Genomic DNA, 26,834 nt, shown 5'->3' on the forward strand with positions numbered 1-26,834 from the left:
TTGTTTGATTTTCGCTATATTAGCGTGTATTCTGTAAATTTTTAGCTTTTGCTACATTAGCATATATGTAAATTAGACAATTTGTCTTTTAATGAAAACCATAATGGGTTAAGCACGAAATATATTTCGAGCTTCTGTGATAATTTTATTGTAATTGTATTGAACGACCTTTTAAATTATGAAATAACTGTGATATGAATTGCTGTTTTAGTAGACCAACAATTATTTCATGCACATTTATTTGATGTGATACTACTTTGTCTTTTAACTAACCAATTTTACTAACAGAGGACCCTGTGGAAGATTAGCTTTGCTAAACAGGTTTTGTATCCTCAATAAATAAAGTTTATTATTATCAAGAGAACGTACAAGGATCTTGGCGTCCACCATGATCAGACCTACACAAATTAATCTTTTTCTCTTTTGCCCTTCAATTTTCTTACAGATACTAACTATTACCCAGTCCTATGCTGGAAATCCTAAACGGGAATCTAGTACATCAAACTTAACCTCGTAATGTCATATTATTTGCCACTATGGCAAATGTTTCCGTAAACGAATTGAAAACTTTGTAATATATGCAAAATGCTAAAAAAATTGTAACTCTTACATAATTAGACGTGCTATCAGTGTGGAACTATTTCTAAGTAGGGCCAGGGGTATTTTTACAAGGGGAACAAACATACACAATTTGAGAGAAATCCTTCCGAGTAATTGCCTAGAAAAAGCGATAACAAAATCAAGATTTTCTCTTGTCGGCCATTTCGTTTTTCTACTCAGTCTCAAAAGTAAATATGCACAACAAGAGACCACACCACAGGGGACCGATTTATTAAATGTCTAGCACTTATTGAGAAATAGAAACCTTGAATATGGCGTGCATTCAGTTTGAATAATGAAAACGAGTTGCAACACGAAGTGTTCCTAAACGGCCTTAATACAAGAAAAGCTTAAAAACAAAACATCTACATTTGGCTATGACTAACTTGAAAGAGTCTAACACGTTGAATTGTGTGATACATTAGTTTATGTATTAGTTTACTGTCATGTATTATCATTTTGGAAAACAGAGACTACTTCAACAGAAACGATCACTACATCAATGGAAATGACGTCTTCTTCAACAAACAAGACATCTTCAACAGCAGGTATTATTATCTCAACTGCCCGAAGACTTCTCGACAATCAAGAAGGTCAGGATGTAGATGTTTGGCCAGTAGCATGCGATGATGAAGGGCTACCATATTTGTTCAAATAAATGTCTTTCAGCTGTTCTAATAGTCTATAAGCCTTTCCGACAATATTATACCCCCCCCCCCCCCAGAACGAGGGGGTATACTTGAATCTGTCTGTTACAGACAAATCTACCTCCTACTTTTCCTTGGGTTATGCAAGGATTTTGATGAAATATATAAAGATGTCCACCTGTCGGCCTTTTCGGTTTTAGCTCACCTGGCACAAAGTGCAATGTGAGCTTCTGCCGTGGCGCGGCGTCCGTCGTCAATATTTTACTTCAAACGACTTCTTCTTAATAACCAAAAGGCCTAGGGTGTCGATATTTGGCCAGAAGCAAACTACGATAAAGGGCTACCAAGTTTGTTAAAATTAATGACCTTCACCTACGTTTAAGGTCACAGGGGTCAAATATGTTAAAAACTTTAAACATCTTCTAAATAACCAAACTGCCCAGGGTGATGATATTTGACCAGTAGCATTCTGGGGTTAAGGGCTACAAAGTTTGTTCAAAGGCATGACATTCACCCATATTCAAGGTCACAGGGGTCAATATTTCAAAATTTTTAAACAACTTCTTCTCAATAACCAAAATGCCAAGGGTGATGATATTTGGCCAGTAGCATGCTGAGATGAAGAGTTACAAAGTTGTTCAAAGGAATAACTATCATCCATATTCAAGGTCAAAGAGGTCAGATATGTTAAAATTTTAAACAACTTCTTCTCAATAACCAAAATGCCCAGGATGTTGATATTTGGCCAGTATCATTCTGGGATCAAGGACTACTATGGTTGTTAAAGTGAATGACTTTGACTTATATTCAAGGTCAAAGCGGTCAAGTTTGTTTAAAATATTTAAACAACCTCTTATGAATAGTTATGGGTCCCAGGATGTTTATACTTTGCAAGCTGCATCCTGAGAAGAAAGGCTATACAAACTGTTCAACATAATGACTTTGTTCGACTTTCAATCACAGGGGTGAAATGTTTTAAAAAAAAATAACAGGGTCTTTTGAATAAATTTTAATCATCCCTGCAGGTAGGGCGTAGGAATTGTACCTGCTGCCCCCAATTGCGTGATCGTAAGAGGCGACTAAATTTTGGACCTTATATCTTCTCTTCTTTCTTAATAACATTCTTCTTCTCCTGCTTAACGCTCAGCAAATAAGAAGTGGGACGACTGGTTCACCCGTTGTCAGTATAATGTGACCGGGTTGGGCGTCCTGCTGGGTGTCTTCGGCAGTATGTTTCAGTGAGGTAGCACTATAAAGTCGGCATCAGTTCCACGCTATCACAAGGAGACAAACACGAACATATCGCAGCCACCCAAAATACACACATGCATCTTGCTCACAGGGGAGGGCGTCCTTTAATGACCTCAGTTGTTTAATAGGACGTTAAACAAAATCAAACAAACAAACAATTTTAATCATAAATACTGACATTTTACCTGTAGCTATATTTTAGATCACTTTTAAGGTTACAAGTGTGAGATTTGTACCAGGTGAGCGATGCAGGCCCATTTGCCTATTGTTCTCATCAGTCTCAAAAGTAAATATGCACTATAAAAGACCACAGGGTCCGATTTATTAAATGTCTAGCACTTATGGAGAAATAGAAACCTTGACTGTCCAAATCCAATATGGCCGTCTCACTTTTTATTTATGTCCATATACCACCAAGCGACTTCGGATTGAATAATGAAAACGAGTTGCAATACAAAGTGTTCCTAAACGGCCGTAATACAAGAAAAGCGTTAAACAAAACATCTGCATTTGGTTATGACGTACTTAAAGGGTCTAGCACGTTGACTTGTGTGATACATTTGTATTAGTTATCATGTTTTACTTTCATGTATTATCATTTTGGAAAACAGAGACCACTTCACCAGAAACGATCACTACATCACTGGAAATGACGTCTTCTTCAATAGAAACGACATCTCCAACAGCAGGTATTATTATCTCAACTGTCCGAAAACTTCTTCCCAACAATCAAAAGGTCAAGATGTAGATATTTGGCCAGTAGCATGCGATGATGAAGGGCTACCACATTCGTCAAATAAATGTCTTTCATCTGTTCTTATAGTCTTATAAGCCTTTCCGACAATATTATACCCCCCCCCCCCCCCCCCCCCCGGAACAAAGTTAGGGGGTATACTTGAATCTGTCTGTCTGTCTGTAGACAAAAATGTACCTCCTACTTTTCCTAGGGTTATGCATGGATTTTGATGAAACTTAAGATATATGTTTTACCTCAAATGCGCTCGTGTCTCCCAGAACGCATAAATGAAATCTACTCTTCTGATCTACTCTTCTGACAAACTTCTGAGGTCATGGGGTCAAAGGTCACGAACTAAATACGCTACTGAAATGGCTAAATATATCGGAAACTGTAGGTATTTTTTATACACATATATATTGGAATATCGTAGAGATTAACGAAAGCTACTGAAGTGACAGCTTCCGAGGTCGTGAGGTCAAAGGTCACGAATGAATTTCGTTACCGAAATGGCCAATTATCTCGTAAACGGTAGGTCTTTTGTAAACACATATGCAGGTTATATTGTGACAAACTGCCAAGGTCATGAAGTCAAAGGTCATAGGTCACAGATGCATAATGTTACTGAAATGGCTAATTATTGCAGAAATGGTAGGTATTTTGTATCCTCATACCTTGGAGTAAATGTAGCATTGATGCAAGTTACATTGTGATAAAATACCGAGGTCATTGAGTCAAAAGTCACAGTAGCGGTGTTTGTCTTTTTCCATCGGTCTGTCGGTACGACATCTAAGGTTAGACTTTTTCATGACCCTTGATCGTTCTATATATTTTTCCCTACAATTCGGGCTATGTTTGTTTCCAGGATGCTGTACCATCGGTACCATGCACCTTAATTTATCAACAAGCACGAACTCTGCACTTATTCCTGGAATAATGATCGAGACCGAATCCACCGGAACGTCTAGTAACTGTGATGTACCTGTTGTCGTCCGTGCTACCTTTGAGAGGATCGGAGGACAAGGAGGCTGCCGCACCTGTTCACTATGCAAGAGAACGATGCTACAGGTGGACCTTTACCTGTCCGACTCTAGAGGCGGTTTTCTGTTCAATGTAGGCGATAGTATCACGAACAACGGATATGGTGAGTATCAGATAACTATGATATTTTAAGTACCGCCACGTTAAGGGATTTAAATGCTTTGTTTTCTGTGAGTTTTTTTATTAGTTTGTGAGGAAATTTACACCCTCGCAAAACCCTGAACTACCATGTCACTGTAATGTCACAACCTGACACGGTGACTGCGACTGGTCATATTGTTAGGTCATAGCAACAGCCAATGAGAACAGATGCCTAGGAAAGACCACGCCTGAAAGAGAATATAGAATAGAAAGAAGGCCGGAAACTGTGGCTTTTTGGATTTTTAACTCAATTTGGTCTGGAGCATCCTTGGGGCAAGACCACTCAATTTTGTATAAACAGTTGGTGTGGCCCCCTAGGGGTGGAAGAGAGGGGTCCACTAGGGGAAATAGGGGTAAAACTTTTAAATCCTTCGTGTACTGTAGGGATACAGGGAATTTAATATGATTTAGTCTGCAACATCCTTGGCCCCAGGGACTCAATTTTAATTAACCAGTGGGTGTGCCCCACCTGCCTGGGGGAGAGGGGGAGATCCGATTATGAGAAAAAGAGGATAACCTTTAAAAGCCTTCTTTTGGTGTGGCTCCCAGGGCAGATGGCGGGGATCAGTAGGGGAAATAGAGGTAAAACCTTTGGAATCCTTCTTCTATCATAGGGATTAAGGGATTTTAACCCAATTTTGCCTTCTTTCCATCAAGTTGTCTAGTAGTACCTGTTACTATTAGGGTGTATTCATTAAAACAAGATTGCCACCAGGCCGCCATCTTGGAATTTTACATTTCCACACCGCGTGGAGGCATACGATCCTCACGTTTCGCGGTGGTGATTTTATTTTGGCCGCCACCGTGACTCCACGTTCAGTCCCCCACCAGCATTCCACGGTGGAACATGACTCCACACTACACCGCTACTCCACCGTTGGACAGCGTTAAGGGAATGTGGAGGTCGTCTAGAGCCATACAATTACACAAGGTCTCCACGCTTAAACATATTCATAACGTGGAGGCATCGTACATTTTAGACACCATCCAATCTTCACCATTGTGCAACAGCTAAACATGCCAGGCCTGACTGTGGAGCTATTGGATTACTGACTTTCGTTCGGATATACGTAACTGTTGATAATTAACCCATCATTTTTGGTATCAGTAACTTTTTAGGTCACCTGAGACAAAGTCTCAAGTGACCTATTGCGATCGCCTTTGGTCCGTCGTCGTCCGTCGTGCGTCGTAAACAATTTCCATTTTCGACTTCTTCTCCAAAACCACTGAACCAATTTCAATGAAAATTTGCAGGAACCTTCCATGGACAAAGGTCAACAAAAATAGTTGCCGGTTTAGTCCTAAGCCCCCAGGGGCCTGAGAAGCGGGGCCAAAAAGGGTCAAATTGACTAAAATTTCAAAAATCTTCTTCTCAAGACCCAGATATGGTAGAATCAATACTCTTCATAGATGGAAGGGTCTTAATGTGCTTTACAAAAATTGTGAATTTCTTGACCCTGGGGTCTAACGTTTTCCCCTTGGGAGGGGGTAAACTTTACTATAGTTTATACAGGGAAATCACATTTTGGACCAACATTTGTTTAATTTCCATTGGAAGTAATTCAATTTAGGTTAGCTTTATCAGTATTAGGTAGCAGTTTGATAGTATGCACATATCAGCCCTGACTGACCCCCGGGGCTGATGGGTGGGGCCAAAAAGGGTCAAATTGACTGATATTTCAAAAATCTTCTTCTCAAGACCAAGATATGGTAGAATCAAATACTCTCCATAGATGGAAGGGTCTTAGTCTTAAGGTTTATGACCCTAGGGTCTCACGTTTACACCCTGGGGAAGGAAGGGTGGGGAAGGAAAGGTGGGGAGGGGGGGGGGCAAAATTTGTTATGGTTTATAATGGCAAATAATACTTTAAATATTACATGTTAATAACTTGATTGGAATTATAACCTTGAGTTGACAGTTGGATACTTTGAAAATTTTGAGCCAGCCCTACCCCCAAGGGCTGTAGGGTGGGGCCCAAAGGAGTCAGTGTTTAAAAATTTCTTCATTTTCCTTGTTTAGAATCAGAGGTGCTAGTTTCAAATCCTTTTTAGTCTTAAATCTTTATGCTAGATATTGAATAAGGTAGTTTTATTGTTTTTTGTCACTTTGAAAAAAAATTCTGTTCATGTTAAAAACAAAATCAACTGTCTGTATAAATATATCAGGTGACCGTAAAGTTACCTCCACGCGGTACAAAGGTGTAGCGTGAAGTCACGGTCAACCGTGGCGTAGGAAGAATGTACCGGTGAGACGTGAAGATCACATAACTCTAAACGAAAGTGTATGTTAAAAAAATCAACTAGAAGCAGCCGGAATAGTTACAGGTGTGGCTTCATTCTTAAATTGACAGTCTCTATATACGGAAACTGGTTAGGAGAAACTTGAGATTAGACGGAAGAAGTCTTTTTCTTTTATAAAATGCATTATAATTTATCGCCATCCTATTTCAAATATCTAAGCGAAATAAACATGTAACTACACTGTTCGTAGGCAACAGAAAGTTAGACGTAATACATACTAGACATGTCACGGCTGTAGTGCTTTGAATGTGGATCTCTTTAAAGTTAATTTAGTCTCATCTCCAGATTGTTACTGTTCTTATCCAGAAGAAGACAACTATCACTATCTTTTTCATTGCCTCCACGCGGTGTGTAGAGTATCTCCACAAATATTAAATTAATCTTTCTGACATTGCATATGTGCATACAGTACCTACCATGGAGTGACAAATCTTAACCTCATATTGAGTACTTTAAACATATCCAGGTGGGCGATACAGGCCCTCTGGGCCTCTTGTGTGCAATGTATGCGTGCTGCTGGTGAAGGTAATAATCACAGTATTCTACCCTGTACCATTATACGTTTGCTTTGGTTTATTTGAGTTTTACGTCCTGTTTACAACTATTGTCATTGAAGGACGTGCCAGGTTTTGGTGGTGGAGGAAAGCCCGAGTTCCCAGAGAAAAAAAACCCGATTTATAGCCAGTACCTGGCGACTGCCCCACGTATATGCCTCGAACCCGCGACCCAGTGGTGGAGGGCTAGTGGAAGCAGAATGTCAAACGCCCTAACCACTTGGCCCCCGCGGCCCCCGTGCCATTATACTGACAAGAGCTACCCAGGTTGATGTCATTACTTGAAATGGAGAACGTTAGGCAGGGAATAACAACTACCATTTTAAGGCCTCGGAACAGAACCCATTGCCTTACTCACATGGGTGACGTTGAAATATTTCAATGGGGGAGCTGATCAATTTTAGTTTCTTCAATTTACTTTTAGAAAACACGAACGAAAACCCCTGATTCAGCAAGCGGCAGTTCTTATGTCGCCTCTTCGATATGAAGTTGGATACAGCAGGCCTATTTTTACCGGCACATGGTCTGTTGTTTAGTATTAATAGGTTAACGCATGTGATGACAGTTAATCGATATTCATTAATAATATTGTTTTAACCTTCTTGAAGGTGGTGATGGCGGAACTCAGACCAACGACGCAGAAGTCCAGGGTACCGGTCAAGGGCCTAGTGTAAAGTGGTATGGTAACGACTATTGTCAACCAACGGGAGTATCGGGCAGTCTTGCCATGTCCACAAAAAATCGTCTCCGTCTTCTTATCGGTAACCAGTTCGTCCGCGTTATCACTGACGGTATGACAGTCAACGAGGCCTGTGATAGATGCTTGTTTGCACTGAACGGACAGGCAGAGGTTGAAGGAGCGGTGAATGAAGACGTGTACGTGGCCTTTAACAAGGTTGTCCAGAAGTATTCTGGTAGGACAGGCTACGGTGTGTGCGGAGCGGATCTCAGCTGGGTTTGCGGTTGTCTTCCCTAGATTTATAGACATGCGCTAAAATTTAAACTCAACGACACACAATGTTGTCCTCACTAGACTTTCAGACATTTGCTTCAATCTTTGTGAATCAAAGACACCAAAGGTTGTTTTCTCTAGACTTGTAATAATGTACTTAAGTGTGTGTTAATCAAAGACACCCAACGTTGTCTACCCTAGACTGTTAGACATGCGCTTAAAGTGTGTTAATCAGAGGCACCCATGGTTGTCTTCTCTAGACTGTTAGACATGCGCTTCAATGTGTGTTAATCAAAGGCACCCAACGTTGTCTACCCTAGACTGTTAGACATGTGCTTAATTGTGAGTAATCAAAGACACCCAACGTTGTCTTTCCTAGACTGATAGACATGCGCTTAAATGTGTTAATCAAAGACACCCAACGTTGTCTACCCTAGACTTTTAGATATGTGCTTAAATGTGTGTTTATCAAAGGCACCCATGGTTGTCTTCTCTAGACTGTTAGACATGCTCTTAAATGTTTGTTAATCAAAGACATCCAACGTTGTTTACCCTAGACTTTTAGACATGTGCTTAAATGTATGTTAATCAAAGGCCCCCATGGTTGTCTTCTCTAGCCTGTTAGATATGCGCTTAAAAGTGTGTTAATCAAAGACATCCATGGTTGTCTTCTCTAGATTGTTAGACATGCGCTTAAATGTGTGTTAATCAAAGACATTCATCGTTGTCTTCTCTAGACTGTAAGACATGTGCTTAAATGTGTGTTAATCAAAGACACCCAACGTTGTCTACCCTAGACTGTTAGACATGCGCTTAAATGTTTGTTTATTATAGACATTCAAGATCGCTTTCTCTAGACTTAAAGACATGTGCCCCAATAAATGTGTGTTAATCAAAGGCACCCCATTTTAACTAAGCTGAATTGATAGTTATCATTAAAAGATTTAATTGAACACTTAAACAGCAATTACGGCATCCAAGAAAAAGTATTTTATATTTTCTATAAATCTGTTACACTAACAGAAATAGAAAATATATAGAGGTTACGCAACGAGTGGTTGTTGAATATGGTATTTATTCCACTCGAGTAAGTTAATTTTCAAAAGTTACAAAAGACACGAGCTTTAGCGAGTGTCTTTCTGTAACTTTTAAAAATTAACTAATGAGAATGAAATAAATACCATACTCAACAACCACGAGTCGTGTGATCTGTTTCTACCACAATCTCATTCGGAAACAGCTGTTTTTCCTGATTTGAATAGCATATACATATTTTGTTGACAAGGCCGGCGTAGTGGTATGACCCATATGTAAAAAGTCACTCATTAATATTCAAAAATGATTTATTTTTTTTACAAATTTAATAATTTTCAAAATCAATGTTTTGGCAACAACTTTGTGAAAAAAATAAAATAGATGTTATTATAATTATTTGCTTTGCGTCTTTAGTTTGACCTCTTCTATTGATTAATTAATTTACATTTTTTTGAATATGGAAAATCACTTTTAGCCAATTATTGTTTTGAAGAATTTTAGACAGGCGCTAAACGTTTTACTCAAAGGCATCCGACTTAACTTTGCAATAGAAAGATCTGACTATAATGTGATACCTCGGCATCACAGAGAAAAGCATTCAATGGAAAATAGTATTAATAATCATTATATATAACAAGAATCCGACCTGTCCCTCAGGTGGCCTGAGCAAATAATCGAAATCTAATTGGTCAATAGCCATTTAAGTTAGCTTTACCATGTGATTTCAATACCTCGATCAAACAAATTCTTATATATATTAACGTCTCTGGTTTATTAACATTTTCAAAAGGATTTTGCGAAATGAATTAAAAAACGGATATAGCTTTTGCATTTGATGTTCTATTATTCCAATTTCTTGTGATTATAATGGCATTTTAATGATTTTACTCCGTTATCTCCTCCTGGGCACAAATCTGTAAGCCCTGGGTGCATCCGTTAGTCACAGAAAAGAACATCGTGGTCGCGTAACAGTAACATTGACTGGCTTTAAAGTCGGGTGTCGCTACGTTGTGATTATCAAAAGACAGGTATCAGCCTAGTGATTATTTTTACCCGAGACCAATCAAATAGCTCGCCGCGTGTCTTCAATTTTGCTATGACATATTCCAGGTTTGCAGAGAGCGAAAGTGAGCGTAACCCCTGGGGTATCGAGGATGGATTATACCCGTCATCTCTCTGACTAACTTAGTATAAAGTATGTCGGGGTCATTAATAATAATGTACTTTAAGATAACTATCTTTATGATTATTTATACAATGGTATCAATTCCTTCGAATGCAACTGGCCCCATTCTATATTACCAAGCCAGAAAAATGGCAATTTGCAACATTTCTGTACTATTCGACCTTAAATTTATATTTTCATATTTGGATGAGGCTTATAATCATGTAGTACTCTTGTACCCGCCTAACTTATGAGTACAGCTTTGTCACGAATGCTTCATGTAATCAAATCGTATTTGTTTAGACAAGTTTTTTAAGATTTCCGTTTGTACGCGATGTATTCACATTTATCGGCGGAGACCTTTTTGAACATGATCTCAATTACCCTGTGGCACAGTCGAATAACTCGATGCTCAAACCTCCGATGTACCGGTAATTATTAATTGTTAGTGGGTGGTGTGGGATAGAAAAGAGCCCATTATACCGATCAAATGCATCAATTTACGAGATGATCAAATTTATGGTGAAAGGAAAACCCTGATCTTTAAAGTATGGCATACATAACTGATGGGCTTAGGGCAAATAGCTGTCGTCGCTGGGGACCAGTCCTGGTATCCATGTTCACTAATACAATTATAATCAAGGTAAATTACTATCAATCATATATGATTATGAATATTTTCGTTGCTCCGTCATGACAAACCAATAAAAGGTCAATGGCATTTATCAAAGAAAACTATGTAAATAGTCTAAATTCTAAAATCTAACTTTAAAGATGTAACACGGTCTATTTCCTCTAATGTATATTATATTATGTTAATAGGTTAACCTGAAATAATAATGGAATTTATGTAATAAACGTATTTGATGAATTTTGTATAGTATTTTGTTTATTGTAAGTAGTGATTTCTACTTTTGATTAGATCAGAGGATATAGCGAGAACTTATCCATAGCCCAGCAGGTGCACCCTGTGTAACACAGAGGTGAGCATTCGTTACCAGTATCGGGGATCGAGAATTGAATAAACCTGTTGTTACCCAATGCATGTATCATCAAAGGAGACTTATGGACGTCCCTGCAGAATTCGATCCAGGGTGATGCTATTTTGCTAGAAGCATGGTTGCATTTAGTGCTACCAAATTTATTCAAGTGAATTACCTGAAACTTTTTTAAACGACTTTAATAAAAGAATGCCAATACGATGCTGGGATGAAAATTACCGAGTTTGTTCAAAATAATGACCTTCACTCATTTTTAAGGGTACATAGGTCAAATATTTTGAGATCTTTCAACAAATTCTGATAACGAAAATGCGAAATACGACCAGTAGCATGAACAGTTATAAAGTTTGCCCGGATGAAAGGCTATGAAGTTTGTTCACCTGAATGTCCTGAAATTAGTCAAGTTGTTAGGTTACAAGTGGGAGATCAATACCAGGTGAGCGATACAGGTCCATTGGGCCTCTTGTCAGTATAATATATCACAATTCAAAATGTTGTATGTCAAAACTGCTTTTATAAAAATCATTAAAGTCAGACACAGCCATAGGATTTCATAAAGAGAACAAGTAGGGGTGAAGACATTGCTAACATTGAATACAATTCTAGCAGCTCTGAAGATTAAAAATAATATCAATACATATCTTATTACTTGGAGTGTTCACACCGATGAACAAAAGTTAAAATGAGGAAACGCAATACTGTTGTATACCTGTAAAAAGAACTTCATTAGACATGAAAGGTCCAAGGTGAGCGATACAGGTCCATTGGGCCTCTTGTCAGTATAATATATCACAATTCAAAATGTTGTATGTCAAAACTGCTTTTATAAAAATCATTAAAGTCAGACACAGCCATAGGATTTCATAAAGAGAACAAGTAGGGGTGAAGACATTGCTAACATTGAATACAATTCTAGCAGCTCTGAAGATTAAAAATAATATCAATACATATCTTATTACTTGGAGTGTTCACACCGATGAACAAAAGTTAAAATGTGGAAACGCAATACTGTTGTATACCTGTAAAAAGAACTTCATTAGACATGAAAGGTCCAAGTTGTCGAAGAATACCTATCTTTTTTGACAACATTTTACATACATATACACATGTTCTTTCCATGATAAACAATTATCTATAAAAACACCTACAAGATCTCTACATTTATCAAGTTTTTGGACAGATCCTACCATCATACATGTAGGGCCTGTTTGTCTATACGGAACAACCGGTTTGACCGTTTATAAATGTAACAATTTCGGGTATAAATCCTGGCGGACCTGCAAATGTTTATGCAGGCCTTGAAAAACCTTTGTCAAGGCTCGCATGAAAGCTGCATCAGATTACTAGGTCAGACCTTATTTAATAAACAAACAACAGAGGTCCGACCGGTTTGACCGTTTAAACGAAAACGGCCCGAGTTTTTTTTCCAGATTGTTGTCTTTCATCCATTTTAAAGTGCATTTTAAATCGTGTCCTTTTTTCTTCTAACACTTCAACAGTCTTACCAGGCATTGAAATTTCGATTTAAAAAAAAAACAATTAAACAAAATGAAACAAAAGATATATTATTTGTTGGAACAATGGTTTATTAGAAATATGAAAAATAATAACAATGTCAATATTGATGAACAAAACACTAAAAAACTGAGTAATTTTCTTACAATAACACTAAAACAAACAAAAATGCCATTACATGAATCAATAAAATTTCGAGTGCCAATGCAACACGTTTAGGATACCGAAAAGAAAATATAGGTGACAAAAAAGTATCTTCCGGACTTACTTATTTTACAATTTGTTTTTATAAAGATACAAAAAACTAAACAAAAAAGAGACAAATCTCACATGTGTACCAATACTAATTCTAAATCCCCCAAAAATACACAAATATAAAACAGTTGGCATTACCAACCAATAGAATTACTTCAAATGTAATAACTAATATAAAACTAATTGCACTTGTATGAATGACATTATGACAAACAATGTACTTTAATGTGTCATAGTATAAATATCACAATGAACAGCAATAACAAAGTTCCACATACTTAACACAACAATAATATTTTTTACATACTGTACAAATAACATACTTTGTTGTGATATAAAAAAAAATCACACTATACAACAGTAATAAACTTTTACATTATGTACAGATAACAACATGCCATATTGTGAAATACAACTATCACACTCTATAGCAATGATAAAGTTTTACATTATGTACAGATAACAACAAACCATATACATGTAGATTGTGGTATAACAAAAATGTGATGTAGTTGTTAGTGGTGTGACAACTTAAAAGTTGGGATCAGTACTTTGCTAGAGTTAAGTCCCTTGTGGAGCTCTTTTGTTAGGAGAGAAAACTTGTCGTGTGCAAAATGCGGAAAGCGAGGGGTGCACGTGTGTTGTCAGCACTTTGGCGAGGCAGGCTGCAGGTGGTGGAGGGGAATCTGGACCCCGGACTCGTTGTTGGTCCCGGAGCGGGGTTAAACTTTCTATAGCTGTAGATGCAGGTAAGTTGCTGTGTTGTTTCATTTATAGTGTGGTGAATTTTGAGTAAAGAGTTTATAGGTTTGTTACTTGGAAACCTTGAAAACATTGTGGTTGTTATACTTTGTATGTAAAATGGCCGCCCATGCAGTAGTCGATATAAGGTGAACATTTTGCTGTTGTAGGGGTTTTGTAAATGGCCTAGTACTCGGCGGACGGTGATGGCAGGGCTGGATTGGCGTCTTCCATAAGTCTATATAGAGATATTGGCATGCAGTGTTGACGTCTAGAGTTTAGTGTCGCCCAGATATGTGACATGATGATGTGGCAGAGTTAGTGCCGTGAGGTGAAGGTCACGTGTGGGATTCTGTTGTGTGGTGGAATCCTTTCGAGGTCACAGGGTACCGGAAGTGATGTGGCGGGTGGACATAATGAAGTATTGGGTGTACCACAGTTGGTGTATACTAGTCCGGTGTCTATTATAAACTGATTTATGGAAGTAATATGTGTCTATGTATATATCAGTAAGGTAATACTGAGAATATATATTAAACTGTAATAATTATACTGTATTTCACGGTTAATTAACCCACCGAGGGGTACATGAACATTATGAAGTGAACAGTACTATTATGGAGTACAGTGGAGAGAACTTTCGTTGGTTGAACAGTACCATAGTACAGGGCTGTTTTTACCTACTGAACTTTACCTAACCAAGTGGATGGACATTGCAGATGTTGTGGAGAATTAACTCTACAGTTTATAATTATGAACATTAATTGCCAAGGAACTTGCCTAGGTCTTCTGTCATTCTACATATTTGATAAACTATATTTGTATTTACCTTGAGTGAGTGGGTATGTGTGGGATTGATTATATGTATTATTCTTAGGTAATTAAATTGTACCATGAACTCAGTATCTTTGTTGACTTAATAGAATATCACACTATACAACAATAATAAACTTTTACATTATGTACAAATAACAACATACGATATTGTGGTATAAAAATATCACATTGTAAAAATAATGATGTTGCATGTAATAAAAACAATGAACTTGAAATATATTGGGCATATAATAACAAAATATAATCCTGACTATTGTGATGTCGTGTGATGCATTTACTTGTATGTATAAAATACTTCCCAGACCAAAATGTCTCGCCTGTTGGGTATTGCACAACCGTAGCCTAGTACCGCATTCCTTAAACCTTTCTGGTCGAGGTATTCGGATAACACCGCGAGTACAACCACTCGTCTACCCTGCGACCAGGTTACGAAGTTATTGGCGTATTCGTGATCACTAGTTCAAAATTTTGCCTAGACCCAGTAATACAGACACAGGTTTATATTTATTGACAGAAGCAACCCTGCAGGGGGTTGAGAAACGCATACACCTGCTGTTACCCACTGCATGTATATGGGAGGCGACTAATGAGGGAACACCCTGAAAAACTGGGGATTTGATTTTGTGCCCTCTATTTGGGGACACAAAAGCGAACAAATCAAATCTGCTGCATCCATTAACATTTGGGATCTTTCTCTTTCCTTCTACTTTTATCTACCTTTAATTTCTTAGCGCCTGTCGGCAATACCTTATTCTGGCATTAATATTGAGCTTTCGGCCAGGCGAGGAAGGCAATAGGTTCAGGCCATTCCAAATTCTATTATAAATGTTAAGAGTCTGTTTCTGTCTGTAACATTTTCATAATTGTAACTTTGGGTTAATGATCAAGGTAAAAAAATAAAAAATAAAACATTTCTTTTTCAATACACAAGGTGTGTAATGTGTGATTATGAACCATATGAGCCACGTTCCACGTACAGGGTTTGAATTTATAAACAGATGCCTATACAAATTAAAATCTTTTCAAAACTGAGAAACTTTCTTTCAGAAAACGCTTTTAGAATGCCGTGCTGGGTGCCTTCGGAATTGCATTTCAGAGAGATAGCACTATAAAGACGGCATCAGATCCGCGCTATCACAAGGAGGTAAGCACGCCAACATACCCTGTCTCATGCATTCACACTCGCGAGCACGCATACACTACACACTTATAGGTACGTCCTAAAATGACCTTAGCTGTTAATAGGACGTTTAAACAAAATAAAACCAAACCAAACCGAAGATCCGATTGAACAATTCAATGTTTTGTACAGTATTTGAGGTTTGGTTTGGTAAGGACGGCCTCCCCTGTGTGCAAGATGCATGTGTCTAGTGTTTACGTGTGTGTTTTGGGAGGCTGCGATATGTTCATTTTTGTCTCCTTGTAATAGCGCGAAAAGGAAGCCGACTTTATAGTGCTACCTCACTGAAACATACTGTTGAAGACACCCCACCCCTCACATTATACTGACAAGGGGCGAACCAGTCGTCCCACTCCTAATTTGCTGAGCGTTAAGCAGTAGTAGAAACTATCATTTTTACAGACTCTGGTATTTCTCGCACCTCAGACAGAGATATCCAATGTCATACACCATGCTAGATTTTTCTATCTCGTACGATCAGTCTTGTACCTTTACGTGACATTTCGCGGAATATTTACACTGCGATGTATTCATCCGCGTGTTTAACTGCTTGAAATTGACAATTTACAATTTAAATATTCTGTTTTGTCGTTATATGTATAGTTTTGATGTTGTAGATGAAATATAATCTACACTGTGAAATACTTTGTAATCCATGTAAGGACGGACTACATTTTTACGCGGAAACATTCAAATGTAGCTAAAGTAGTGAAGAGGTCATTATCATTTGAGGCCCAAGGCGGGATACTTGTAGTTTTTAGCAAAATTGAAAAAACAAATCGTACTAAAAGGTGCGAGAAAAAAAATCAATTACCTGCAACTGTGCAAGATCGGGTTATCTCAGTCTCGGGCTAAGATTCTTTAACATCACAACCTCGGCTTACGCCTCGGTGGGGATTTTGTTACAGAATCTGAACCCTCGACTGAGATAAGCCGATCTTGCTCAGTTACAGGTAAAAGATTTTATTAGTCTCGGCCAGGGGACAGAACCCGAAGCCTTCCTCACATGTGTTTGCATGAGACAGGGTATGTTGGTTAATGATGTCCCCTAAACGGCCTTGGAGTGGGGGCACATATTGTGTTTGCTCCGTTTATTATTATTCTTTCTTCTTCTTTCGCCGTGAACCTGTCCAACCATTTCCTCGAAAACCGCAAGGCATATCTTGATGAAACTTCACATGACTAATAAATAATGGGCATATGTCTTATTTTCAGATCGTACCCATAGCAACCACATGGCACGGAGGCCTCTGATTGGTAGAAATTAGATATTGGTTACTTTTGCTCAAATTTCTGAAGTGGCTGCTGTTTACTTATACTACACTTCTATACTATACTATACGGTCTCTTAGTGAACTTTGTGCAGATATCCCAATAACACACATACTGGGCTTCTCGCTCGTTCAGCTCTGTTGTCACACACTGCGCATGCACTACTCCCGGCAATACATATACCCCTCGCTCTCTAGAGGCAAATACTTACCCCGGTAAAGTTGACCCCCAGGATAAATTCACTACATTCCTCCCAACTTTTTGATGAAGGAGTTATCCCCATTAGAAGGTATTCTAGCATGCCTAAGTGGGCCAGAAGCAACTGTGATGCTCAGCAAACAGATTTGGGGAAAATATCTCACCTTAATGTGTCCTGAGCAAGAAGCCATGTGCTCCGATGTCTGTCGTTTCATCCTGGACCAAGCATCCCGGTATATAAGGTCCCAGGTTGTATCCTTCAGGAGACAGCTCACTGTTGATAGAACAGTCTCCTGGCATTCTCCGCTGATGCCCTCAGAAGAGCCTCCACCCTAACCTGTCGAATTGGAGCGATGATTTCCGCCACGGAAAGTTGATTTGGAGCAGACCACTTTTAACCTGCTCCCACAAAATATGGCGCATCTGTCTCCAACACAATCTTGTTTGCTGTAACTGCCTTCAGGGCACGGATCAGTGGGCCGGAGAAAGACTTGACCATGCGGGTAAATTCCAGGTACAGGTTGGGAAACGCTGCTGACCACTGGCTAAGGACATACTCGTCTCCAGAAAAGCAATGCAAGTAAACCCTCTGATCAGCAGGTACTTCGTTCCTTACAAGGTGCAATAGTAACATGTAGACCTCTGTCCCGGTATCACCTGGCATTCGCCTACAATGCAGCACTAAGGTGTGTCGTTCCCGCAATAATCTTAGTACTCGCTGCAGTCGATCCATCTGATCTGGCCAGCTACCCTCGTGGCTCAGTGTGATCCAACCCTACTTCCCCAATTGCCGTCACCCTTCCTAACCACTGAAGTTCTTTCAATCTCCGGTACCATGCATCTTCCGATGACGGAAATAGTGTTTCGGATGAAGCCCTACGGCCACTACCATATCCTTGGGAAGGTCAAGAAGACTCCGCCAAGATGGATATGTCAGGAGATCGCAAAAGGGCACACAAGTCCCGACCAATCCCACTTCTGACACCATTGAAGTGGCTGCTGTTTACTTATACTACACTTCTATACTATACTATACGGTCTCTTAGTGAACTTTGTGCAGATATCCCAATAACACAACAGACTGGCCTTCTCGTTCGTTCAGCTCTGTTGTCACACACTGCGCATGAGCATATGTAGGTCTATTATGACGCTACGAACACAATTGCGGGGGTTTGGGAGATCTCTGTAATGAGTATGTACATGTGTACAAGTGTAATGTTCTTTTTACAAACGAGATAACAAAAAATATGAAAAAAAACAGTGACAAACTCGACACCACTAGGAGCCCTGAAGCGTTTTCGGCCAAATAAGCTTAGGCTGCTGGCCTTTGGAGAGCTGTGCAGTTTTCGTTTAAACTGTTAAACCGGTTGTTCAACATAAACGAACAGGCCCTTGTAAATATAGAAAAGCTGAAACTCTGGGCCAGAGTTCAGCAAGATATCATTTCCCTGGTTCTGATTCTCTGCATTGTTTTTCAACCCTCTTCGGACACTTGTAACACAGATGACCCATTTCCCCACAACAACGACACTTTTTCTGGTCAAGTGGGTTTTGTCATACTTTATTGTGACCTCTAGGACGAAATGATAGTTTCTTATTAAGCTGCTCAAATTACTATATTACAAGAGTTCCTAACGCCTTATCAATAGTTTTGCCTGGTTTCTGGCCAGCACTTGTCAAAGCATTCACAAACAGAGCATCGGATTCAATGTCTGTGGTTTTTGTACCTGTTTGTGTTTATTGCAAACAGCCTCAATCTCTATAGCTGCCATGACAGGGTTGACAGAATTGTACATGTTTTGTAACCCATCCATCAATTGATCTACTCCAGTGGCGGATCCAGACACCTATCTAGGGGGTTTCCAAATTTCCTGGGAGGGGGGGGTTCCATGTGGGGAAAAATTGAGGAAAGTGGTGAAAATATATGATTGTTAAAGAAAATTCTCAGGGTGGGGGGTTTCCTGAAGCCCAGAAAACCCCTCTGGACTCTATCAGGTAACTATTCAGTGTGTTTGTATTGGAAAGCTTCCTCTTTCCCAATAGTCTATTAGAAACTCCCCCGCTTCTCTGTTTCTGTAATTAAATTCAGGCTTGATGGCAGACTCTCTACCTTAGGGATCAAATCTCATAAACAGGGCATTCTTGACTGTGTTATAGCTACCCATTTGTCCTATTGTAATATCTGGCAGTATCCTCAGGGCAGGGTCCCTCAGACACATTATCAGTTACTGAACTTTCTCTTAATCATCCCACTTATTCCACTGCGAGATTTGTTCAAATTGTATAATGAAATTCTTAAAACTATATTTCCCGTCAAATATTGGAGGATCTTTTTCCTTACGCTTGACATGGAACGTTGTAGTGCTATGTAAACTACCCATGTGTACCCTCCCCACACCAGGTTCTACATGTGTATAACTAGCATAGACACGCTGCTTAACTGTTCGTTTCAAGTATGAGGTGACTAATCTGCGAACTCCCTACAGAATTGGGGATTTGCTTTGGTGTTCTGCTGCGCCCATTGCAATATTTGGGATCTTTCTACTTTTAACTGCCTTTTATTTCCTAGCGCCTTGCTTGGCAACACCTCACTTCTGGCATTAGGCCTAATGTTGAGCGTGTCCCAGGCCCGGACATAACAAAGTCCTTAAAAATGGTAGTCGTTATTCCCTGCTTAACGTTCAGCATTTTGGGAATGGTAACAACTGGTTCACCCGTTGTCAGTATTATGTGACCGGATAGATTACTGTGCTGGGTGCTTTCGGCATGGTATTTAAGTGAGATAGCACTATGAAGTGGGCATGGAATCCGTGCATACCCCGTCTTCTGCATGCATACACGCAAGCAGGCATCCACTACATACATGGTGGCACGTCATTAAATGACATTGGTTGCTGATAGGACGTTAAACAAAAATAAACCAAACTAAACTCTGTATGTGATCATATTCCTGTCTGGCAATTTACAAGGAGCATTCTGTATTTTTGTTCTGCTTACAATATTTGTCCTAGCCGCAAATTCAACAAGATTCTTCCAAGGCATGGACCAAACTGATTTTGATTCAAAGTCGGGAATATATGCGATCATACATCCCGATACGGAAAGTGAATGAGTGATAAAATGATATTCCGATGTTTTTAATTTCTTATTTTAGTTCTCGGTTATTAGACGTGGAGATATTTGGTCTAAACGGGTTGATAACCAGCAATGTCCCTTCTTTTCTCGTCATGCCAATCGGGTTACAAAATTTATTAGAACAATTATGTGATAACATGCATTCACAGATTTTAGAACGTCAATCCTTGACTAGGAACTGCATAAATAAATAGAACAGATTACGTGTTACCTTCATGCAAAACACTCCACAAGAATGACTCTTGGTTTTTTAAGTGTTGTTGAGTAGTAACAGTCCAATGGGCAGCATAATCATGGATTGCCAAGTATGATCTAGGATAAAAATAAAACTGCATTTCAATCAATTCCTTCATCCAAAGGAATATTATCATTTTCTCCATCAGTTATGCGATGTTTGAAACATCAGTTGATGACTCTCATCCAGAAAATAAATTGCCTGTGGACGCAAAAAAATGCAACAAATCGGTTCATGTTGTGTCACTTTCGCAAAGTGGGTCAAGTACCCAAAGCTCTTGAGACGCAGTGTCAATAACCTGAAATAAATATTATTCATTTACAAATGGTCAATTGCAAAAGGGTGGAACTTCCTTGAGTTCTAACAATGAAAAAAATGTATGCATTACAAATAAATATAGTGAAGATAATTCTTCCATACTTCAAGCTGAAGCATTAAAGCTCTAGATCTGTCAAAATACGCTAATTAAAGTCAATAAACGCCTCATGTTCAGCTCCATAATCATAACTCTCAAGTCAACTGCAGATCTCAAGCACATTCTATACCATGTGTCATCCTCTCTCTTTCTACAGAAGTTTGAATTTCAATATGGTTTTTGAAATATTCCCACCCCTCAACAGCTGACCTAGAAATATTGAAGGGCTTATATCCGAGAATAAATATAGTAACGTAACACATCATTAAATGATCAATACAGAAATAAATATAACTTGCAACAAGAACCCAGTTAATATACTTTCTGTTCACCACACCTATGTATTTTGTTTTCATTTCCAGCAAATATCTACAAAAAGTCACATTTAAGTAAATCAGTTATTTATATTACTATCTATATTACTGTTTGATATAAACATTACTTTTCCACAGCAACATTTTGAGATTCTGGTTCCGTAGTAATACATGTTTGTATCAAAGAACACTGATTTCTGCACTGACTGCACAGAACATTAAGTTTATACACTGGGGCATCAGTATAGTAATAATAACGTTTCAACCTAGAAGATATTTTTGTTCAAAGTAAATTTTATTTATAATTTACATCTCCTGCTAAATGCTACAGCCTTGCATTAAAGATGAGAGTGGTGACTGCACATGGCATCTGCTGTATTTTTGGCTAATCTGACAAATTTAGACTGTATATCTCCTACTAAATGCTACAGTCTTGCACTAATGATGAGAGTGGTGACTGCACATGGCATCTGCTGTATTTTTTGCTAATCTGACAAATTTAGACTTTATATCCCCTACTAAATGCTACAGCCTCCTTGCATTAATGATGAGAGTGACGACTGCACATGGCATCTGCTGTTATTTTGGCTAATCCGACAAATTTAGACTGTATATCTCCTACTAAATGCTACAGCCTCCTTGCATTAATGATGAGAGTGGTGACTGCACATGGCATCTGCTGTATTTTTGGCTAATCTGACAAATTTAGACTGTATATCTCCTACTAAATGCTACAGCCTTGCATTAATGATGAGAGTGGTGACTGCACATGGCACCTGCTTGTATTTTTGGCTAATCTGACAAAACAACAGACTTGCATAACATCCAAACATTTTAAGGTATAAACGTTAACATTGCAGTTGTTATAGTAACATGCCTTCTTACTTCATATTCTGACATTTAACCTGTGTACTTAATGACCTTAGCTGTTAATAAGACGTTAAACAAAATCAAACAAACAAATTAATGTCGGGACCATACACTCAAAGATACCAAACAGACACATCCATGGCTAATGTGTCCAAACATAAAATACCACAACTTTTTCGGGTTTGGTTTTGTTTAATTTTGTTTAACGTCCTATTAACAGCTAAGGACGTGCATCCATGTGTGTATGTATGAGACAGGGTATATTGGTGTGCTTGCATCCTTGTGATAGCGCGGATCTCATGCCGACTTTATAGTGCTTTCTCACTATAATACAGAGCCAAAGGCACCCAGCACAGCGTTCTGCCCGGTCACATTATACTGACAATGGGTGAACCAGTTGTTGCCATTCTCCTAAATGCTGAACGTTACAAGGACTTTGGTATGTCCTGGACAGGGGACAGAACCCATTGCCCTCCTCACCTTGGCGAATGCTCATTATTAAAGTCAAACATGAGGTGTTGCCAAGCAAGGCGCTAGGAAATAAAAGGTAGTTAATAGAAGAAAAAAAATAGATATCCCAAGTATTACAATGGGTGCAGCAGATTGACTTTAGGTCGCAGTTTGTGTCCCCAAAAAGAGGACACCAAAGCAAATTCACAATTTGAGCGTTTAAAGTATAAATTATTATTGAAGATATCTTTAAAGTCAATACACATGCAACTTACTGAATATTTGGTGCACAGTATTGAATGTATCGATGGTCTGAAAGAAGGAGAATGCTGCCGAGTGCAAAAATGGACAAGCATAAATTCTTTTTATTATTATATAGTAAGGTAACAAGTTACTAATTATGAAGTATATAAGAAATGCCAGAAGTCCCTGTTACTAGAGAACCCATATCTTCATCAAAAGTAGAATCTCTAGTGTGAGGGACAATTGTGATTGGTTTGGTTTTATTTTGTTTAACGTCCTATTAACAGCTAAGGTCATTTGACATTCCCGCCAAATTGACCGTGCCCAATAGTTTAGTGAATGTGAAAGAGATGCGTGTTACAGGGAGTGATCCTTTGATGAGTTGCCTGTAGAGTTCTATTTTTATATGTCACATGACGTACATGTGATAGCTGTCCTCTGAAGAAGTAAACAGCAAGTTATTTGCGATTCAACCTAATGTGGGTTCATGTGCAACAAGTAGAGCAGACTGCAGAGAGGAAATTGTCTTCTCGCGACTGCGCATAGGTCATACTTATATCACACATGGCTACATTTTGCGTAAGAAAGACCAGCCTTATTGCCATGCATGCGATCAACCATTTACAGTCAAACACTGGTGTTGTAGGGTTACATGTGTAGTAGGGTTAAGGGCAATGACGCAAGAGGATGTCTCCTCAACTCGCGTTGTGTTCTAAGTCAAATGTTGACAAACAGGCGACACCCAGTTATGTTCGCTCCTACTACCCCGGGTTTATTGTGCCAATGGCATAGAGTGAAAAGATCACCAAAAGAAGTAGATTAAGTTCAAAAATTAAATATATATAAACAATGATGATATTTACAATGAAATAATATATAGTCCTGTAGTCATAGCCTATAGATGGACAATATAAAAAACAAGTCAACATGAACCCTAAAGTTTACTGTAAATTCGTACTATCAAATTGCCTAAATGTTGTATAAATGTGAGATAAAATTTCAGCTAAAGCTGGTAACATAGCAAAAATATACTATGGTATAAGTATAACAACTGGTGTGCCCCAGAGAAAACGCTACTGGAGTGTCCCCAAATATATAAACAACTGAGAAGTATTATACAAAAATACTAAGTTTAAGTCAACAAGCTCGCTTGATATAGAAACCACCCCCCTGTAAAGTCGTTCCCACTGCATTACTCGGTAGAGGTTACGTGTATGCGCAAGACCACCCGGACTGCTATAAAAATATCTAACAACTCTCTACATAATTTCGCCCAAACCCACTTCCCCGACAACTAATTAAACTACAGGAATCCTAATTGAAAGTAAAGTCAGAACATCCTGCTGTCATGACGGTACTTGTGAAATAACAGACAGAACATTCCTCCCCTCAAAGATCAAGGTAATCTTAAAGATAAATTATCAACTTTAAAGATTCCCTTGTTAATTCTTGGTAGGATATTATATTTACTAAATTTGTTAACGATGGACATCAGTTCTCTAAAATTTTACCAGAGGATGTACAATGTATATAGAATTTCGATGATTTTAAATCAAATACAACTCGTACATTCTTCTCACTGGGTCGACTCCGGCATCACCTGGATGACAAATTCGTCCATCTCACTGGTTGTTAGTTGGTGGGCCCTCCCCTCCGGGGTTCCTCTTGGCGGGAACACATCTCCGGGATCCACAAACCGTGGGTTTGGGAGATAGAGCTCCCGGAGACATGCCCCACCCCGGTAACGCCGGGCGTCACCCGTACTTCTGCGGCTGAACTGCCGTCTACAGGCATGACAGCTGTGGACGAAATTGGTGGGCCTGTGGACAGTTGATCAGTGGTCCAAACATCGGGACAGGGTCCTATATACTAGGGGCCCACACCCCTGGGACCTCCATTTTCTGAAATGATTTCCCCAAAATAATAAACATTGGCCTGATAAGTCCCTTCTATCCCTTTTAATTTGGGTATTAGCTAAATATTCCAAGTATAGTATGTACCTATAAAAATAGGACACCGTTCCCTGGGAACACACCAGAGTTGATAATAATGATAACCTACTGGATTTACAAGTAAACTATTAAAGTGCTCCATATTAGTACATCATGGTGCATAGTAACGAAACCCTACATTTCAAAAAAACTTGTCTAATCAAAATTAGAGAGAATTACTGTTACCTCTATCTGCTGTTTATTTTAAGAGTTTCTCAGTAAATAAAATATCTAAAATTCTGTATAAAAGACCCGCTATAGATCCAGTTTTTTGTAGCACTTCGTGTGATGGTAAGCTTAAAAAATAAACACCAACAATAGATTTAGTTCTTATAATTGATTTTATTTTACAAATTATTTGGAGGCCATTGAAATAAATTCTGCTGCAAATAGTTGTATATCCGCGCTATCACAAGGAGACAAACATGAACATATCGCAGCCTCCCAAATACATACACTACACGCATGCATCTTGCACACAGGGGAGGCCGTCCTTAAATGACCTTAGCTGTTAATAGGACGTTAAACAAAACAAACCAAAACCAAATCCCAAAAATACATTAAAAAAAACAAGCATTAAGAAAAGATACCTGGAAAAGGAAGATTGTGTTGATATAGTACGTATAGAAATATTCAACAGAACTGCCAGAAATAGATAATATGAATGTATTTAAATTATGATTTTACATATTTCCAGACACTTGAGAAGAGTTGTTCAATAAAGAAACACATGCCTAAAATGGAGAAAACTTCCGCTGTTCATTTCTTTTGTTGAATTCATTTGATAACATATAATATGTATCATACTATTAAAGATTGAATTGGGATTAAAAACCCTAACTTGTAAGTGATTCAAGTCTAACCAAGACTGAAATCATGAGAAGGAATACATGTTTGAATAGGAATCTGTAAACTCACTCCTTTGCAATGTGTATTGATAACAGTAAATACAAAATGAATGTTTTTGGGTAATCTTACATTTCCTACAGTATGTTGGTTGAAATATAAGAGAGCATACGCTGCATGGAACACTCTTGTATGTCCCTCCAATCTGTGGATCAATTCAAAAGTTTTTATAAACATCTCTGACAACACAGAAGCTACATCTGGTTAAATAAAGATGAGCTTGTGGATTCTTAAAAGATCACCTAAGTATTGATACAGCTGTACATCAGTTTCTTGTTGTACTCTGGAAACGTACTAATGTTGGCATACCGAACTCAAATCTTAATGCATTACCGGATTTAAACAGATTAGTGCACTGATGAATTAGCGTATCGATTTTTTTGTCGCAGCTAGAAAACAATGTAAAATTAGCAGTTAACTATCAGCGCGATAAGCACTTCAATAAGATGTCTCCTAAAATATGTACGTCCGAGTAAGTGCCTACAAACAAACCAAAAGATACAAGTATGGGTTCAATCAGACTGCTTCTCATGTTAATTTTTTTTTTTTTAAATATCAAACTGGCATCTATGTGTTAACTTATCCCCTCTCCCAGAGAGAAACAATTGATCTGATAACAAACCTGTGAGTATGAAGATTTATGAGTTGCAGCTGAAGTTGGATCCTTCTTGGTCTGACATCACAATTTTGAGTAGAGTCTATTTGACAGAGCTTTATTTCCAAGAATTTGTTAAGGGTTTGTAGAACAAGCATAAACTTACCACACAGTATTCACAAAGAGTATAAGGCATCAATCATCTATAAAAGAAAATAAATGAAAAAATGATACCAATTAGTAAATCCTTTATGTTTC

At 38.5% G+C, this 26,834-nt stretch overlaps 1 protein-coding gene across 1 annotated transcript in view; it reads left to right on the plus strand.

Moving 5' to 3' along the window:
- Window positions 1–9,275, plus strand: part of LOC110466015 — a 17,225-nt gene extending 7,950 nt beyond the window's left edge. Inside the window, exons 3-6 of the mRNA XM_021522255.1 lie at window positions 1,071–1,148; window positions 3,110–3,187; window positions 4,100–4,378; window positions 7,880–9,275. Of these exons, the coding sequence (XP_021377930.1) occupies window positions 1,103–1,148; window positions 3,110–3,187; window positions 4,100–4,378; window positions 7,880–8,247 (771 nt within the window). The 5' untranslated portion in view covers window positions 1,071–1,102 and the 3' untranslated portion in view covers window positions 8,248–9,275. The remainder of the gene's footprint in view (window positions 1–1,070; window positions 1,149–3,109; window positions 3,188–4,099; window positions 4,379–7,879) is intronic.
- Window positions 9,276–26,834: the final 17,559 nt, after the last annotated feature.

Source organism: Mizuhopecten yessoensis, unplaced genomic scaffold (genome assembly GCF_002113885.1).
Source record: "Mizuhopecten yessoensis strain PY_sf001 unplaced genomic scaffold, ASM211388v2 scaffold11113, whole genome shotgun sequence".
Lineage (NCBI taxonomy): Eukaryota > Metazoa > Mollusca > Bivalvia > Pectinida > Pectinidae > Mizuhopecten > Mizuhopecten yessoensis.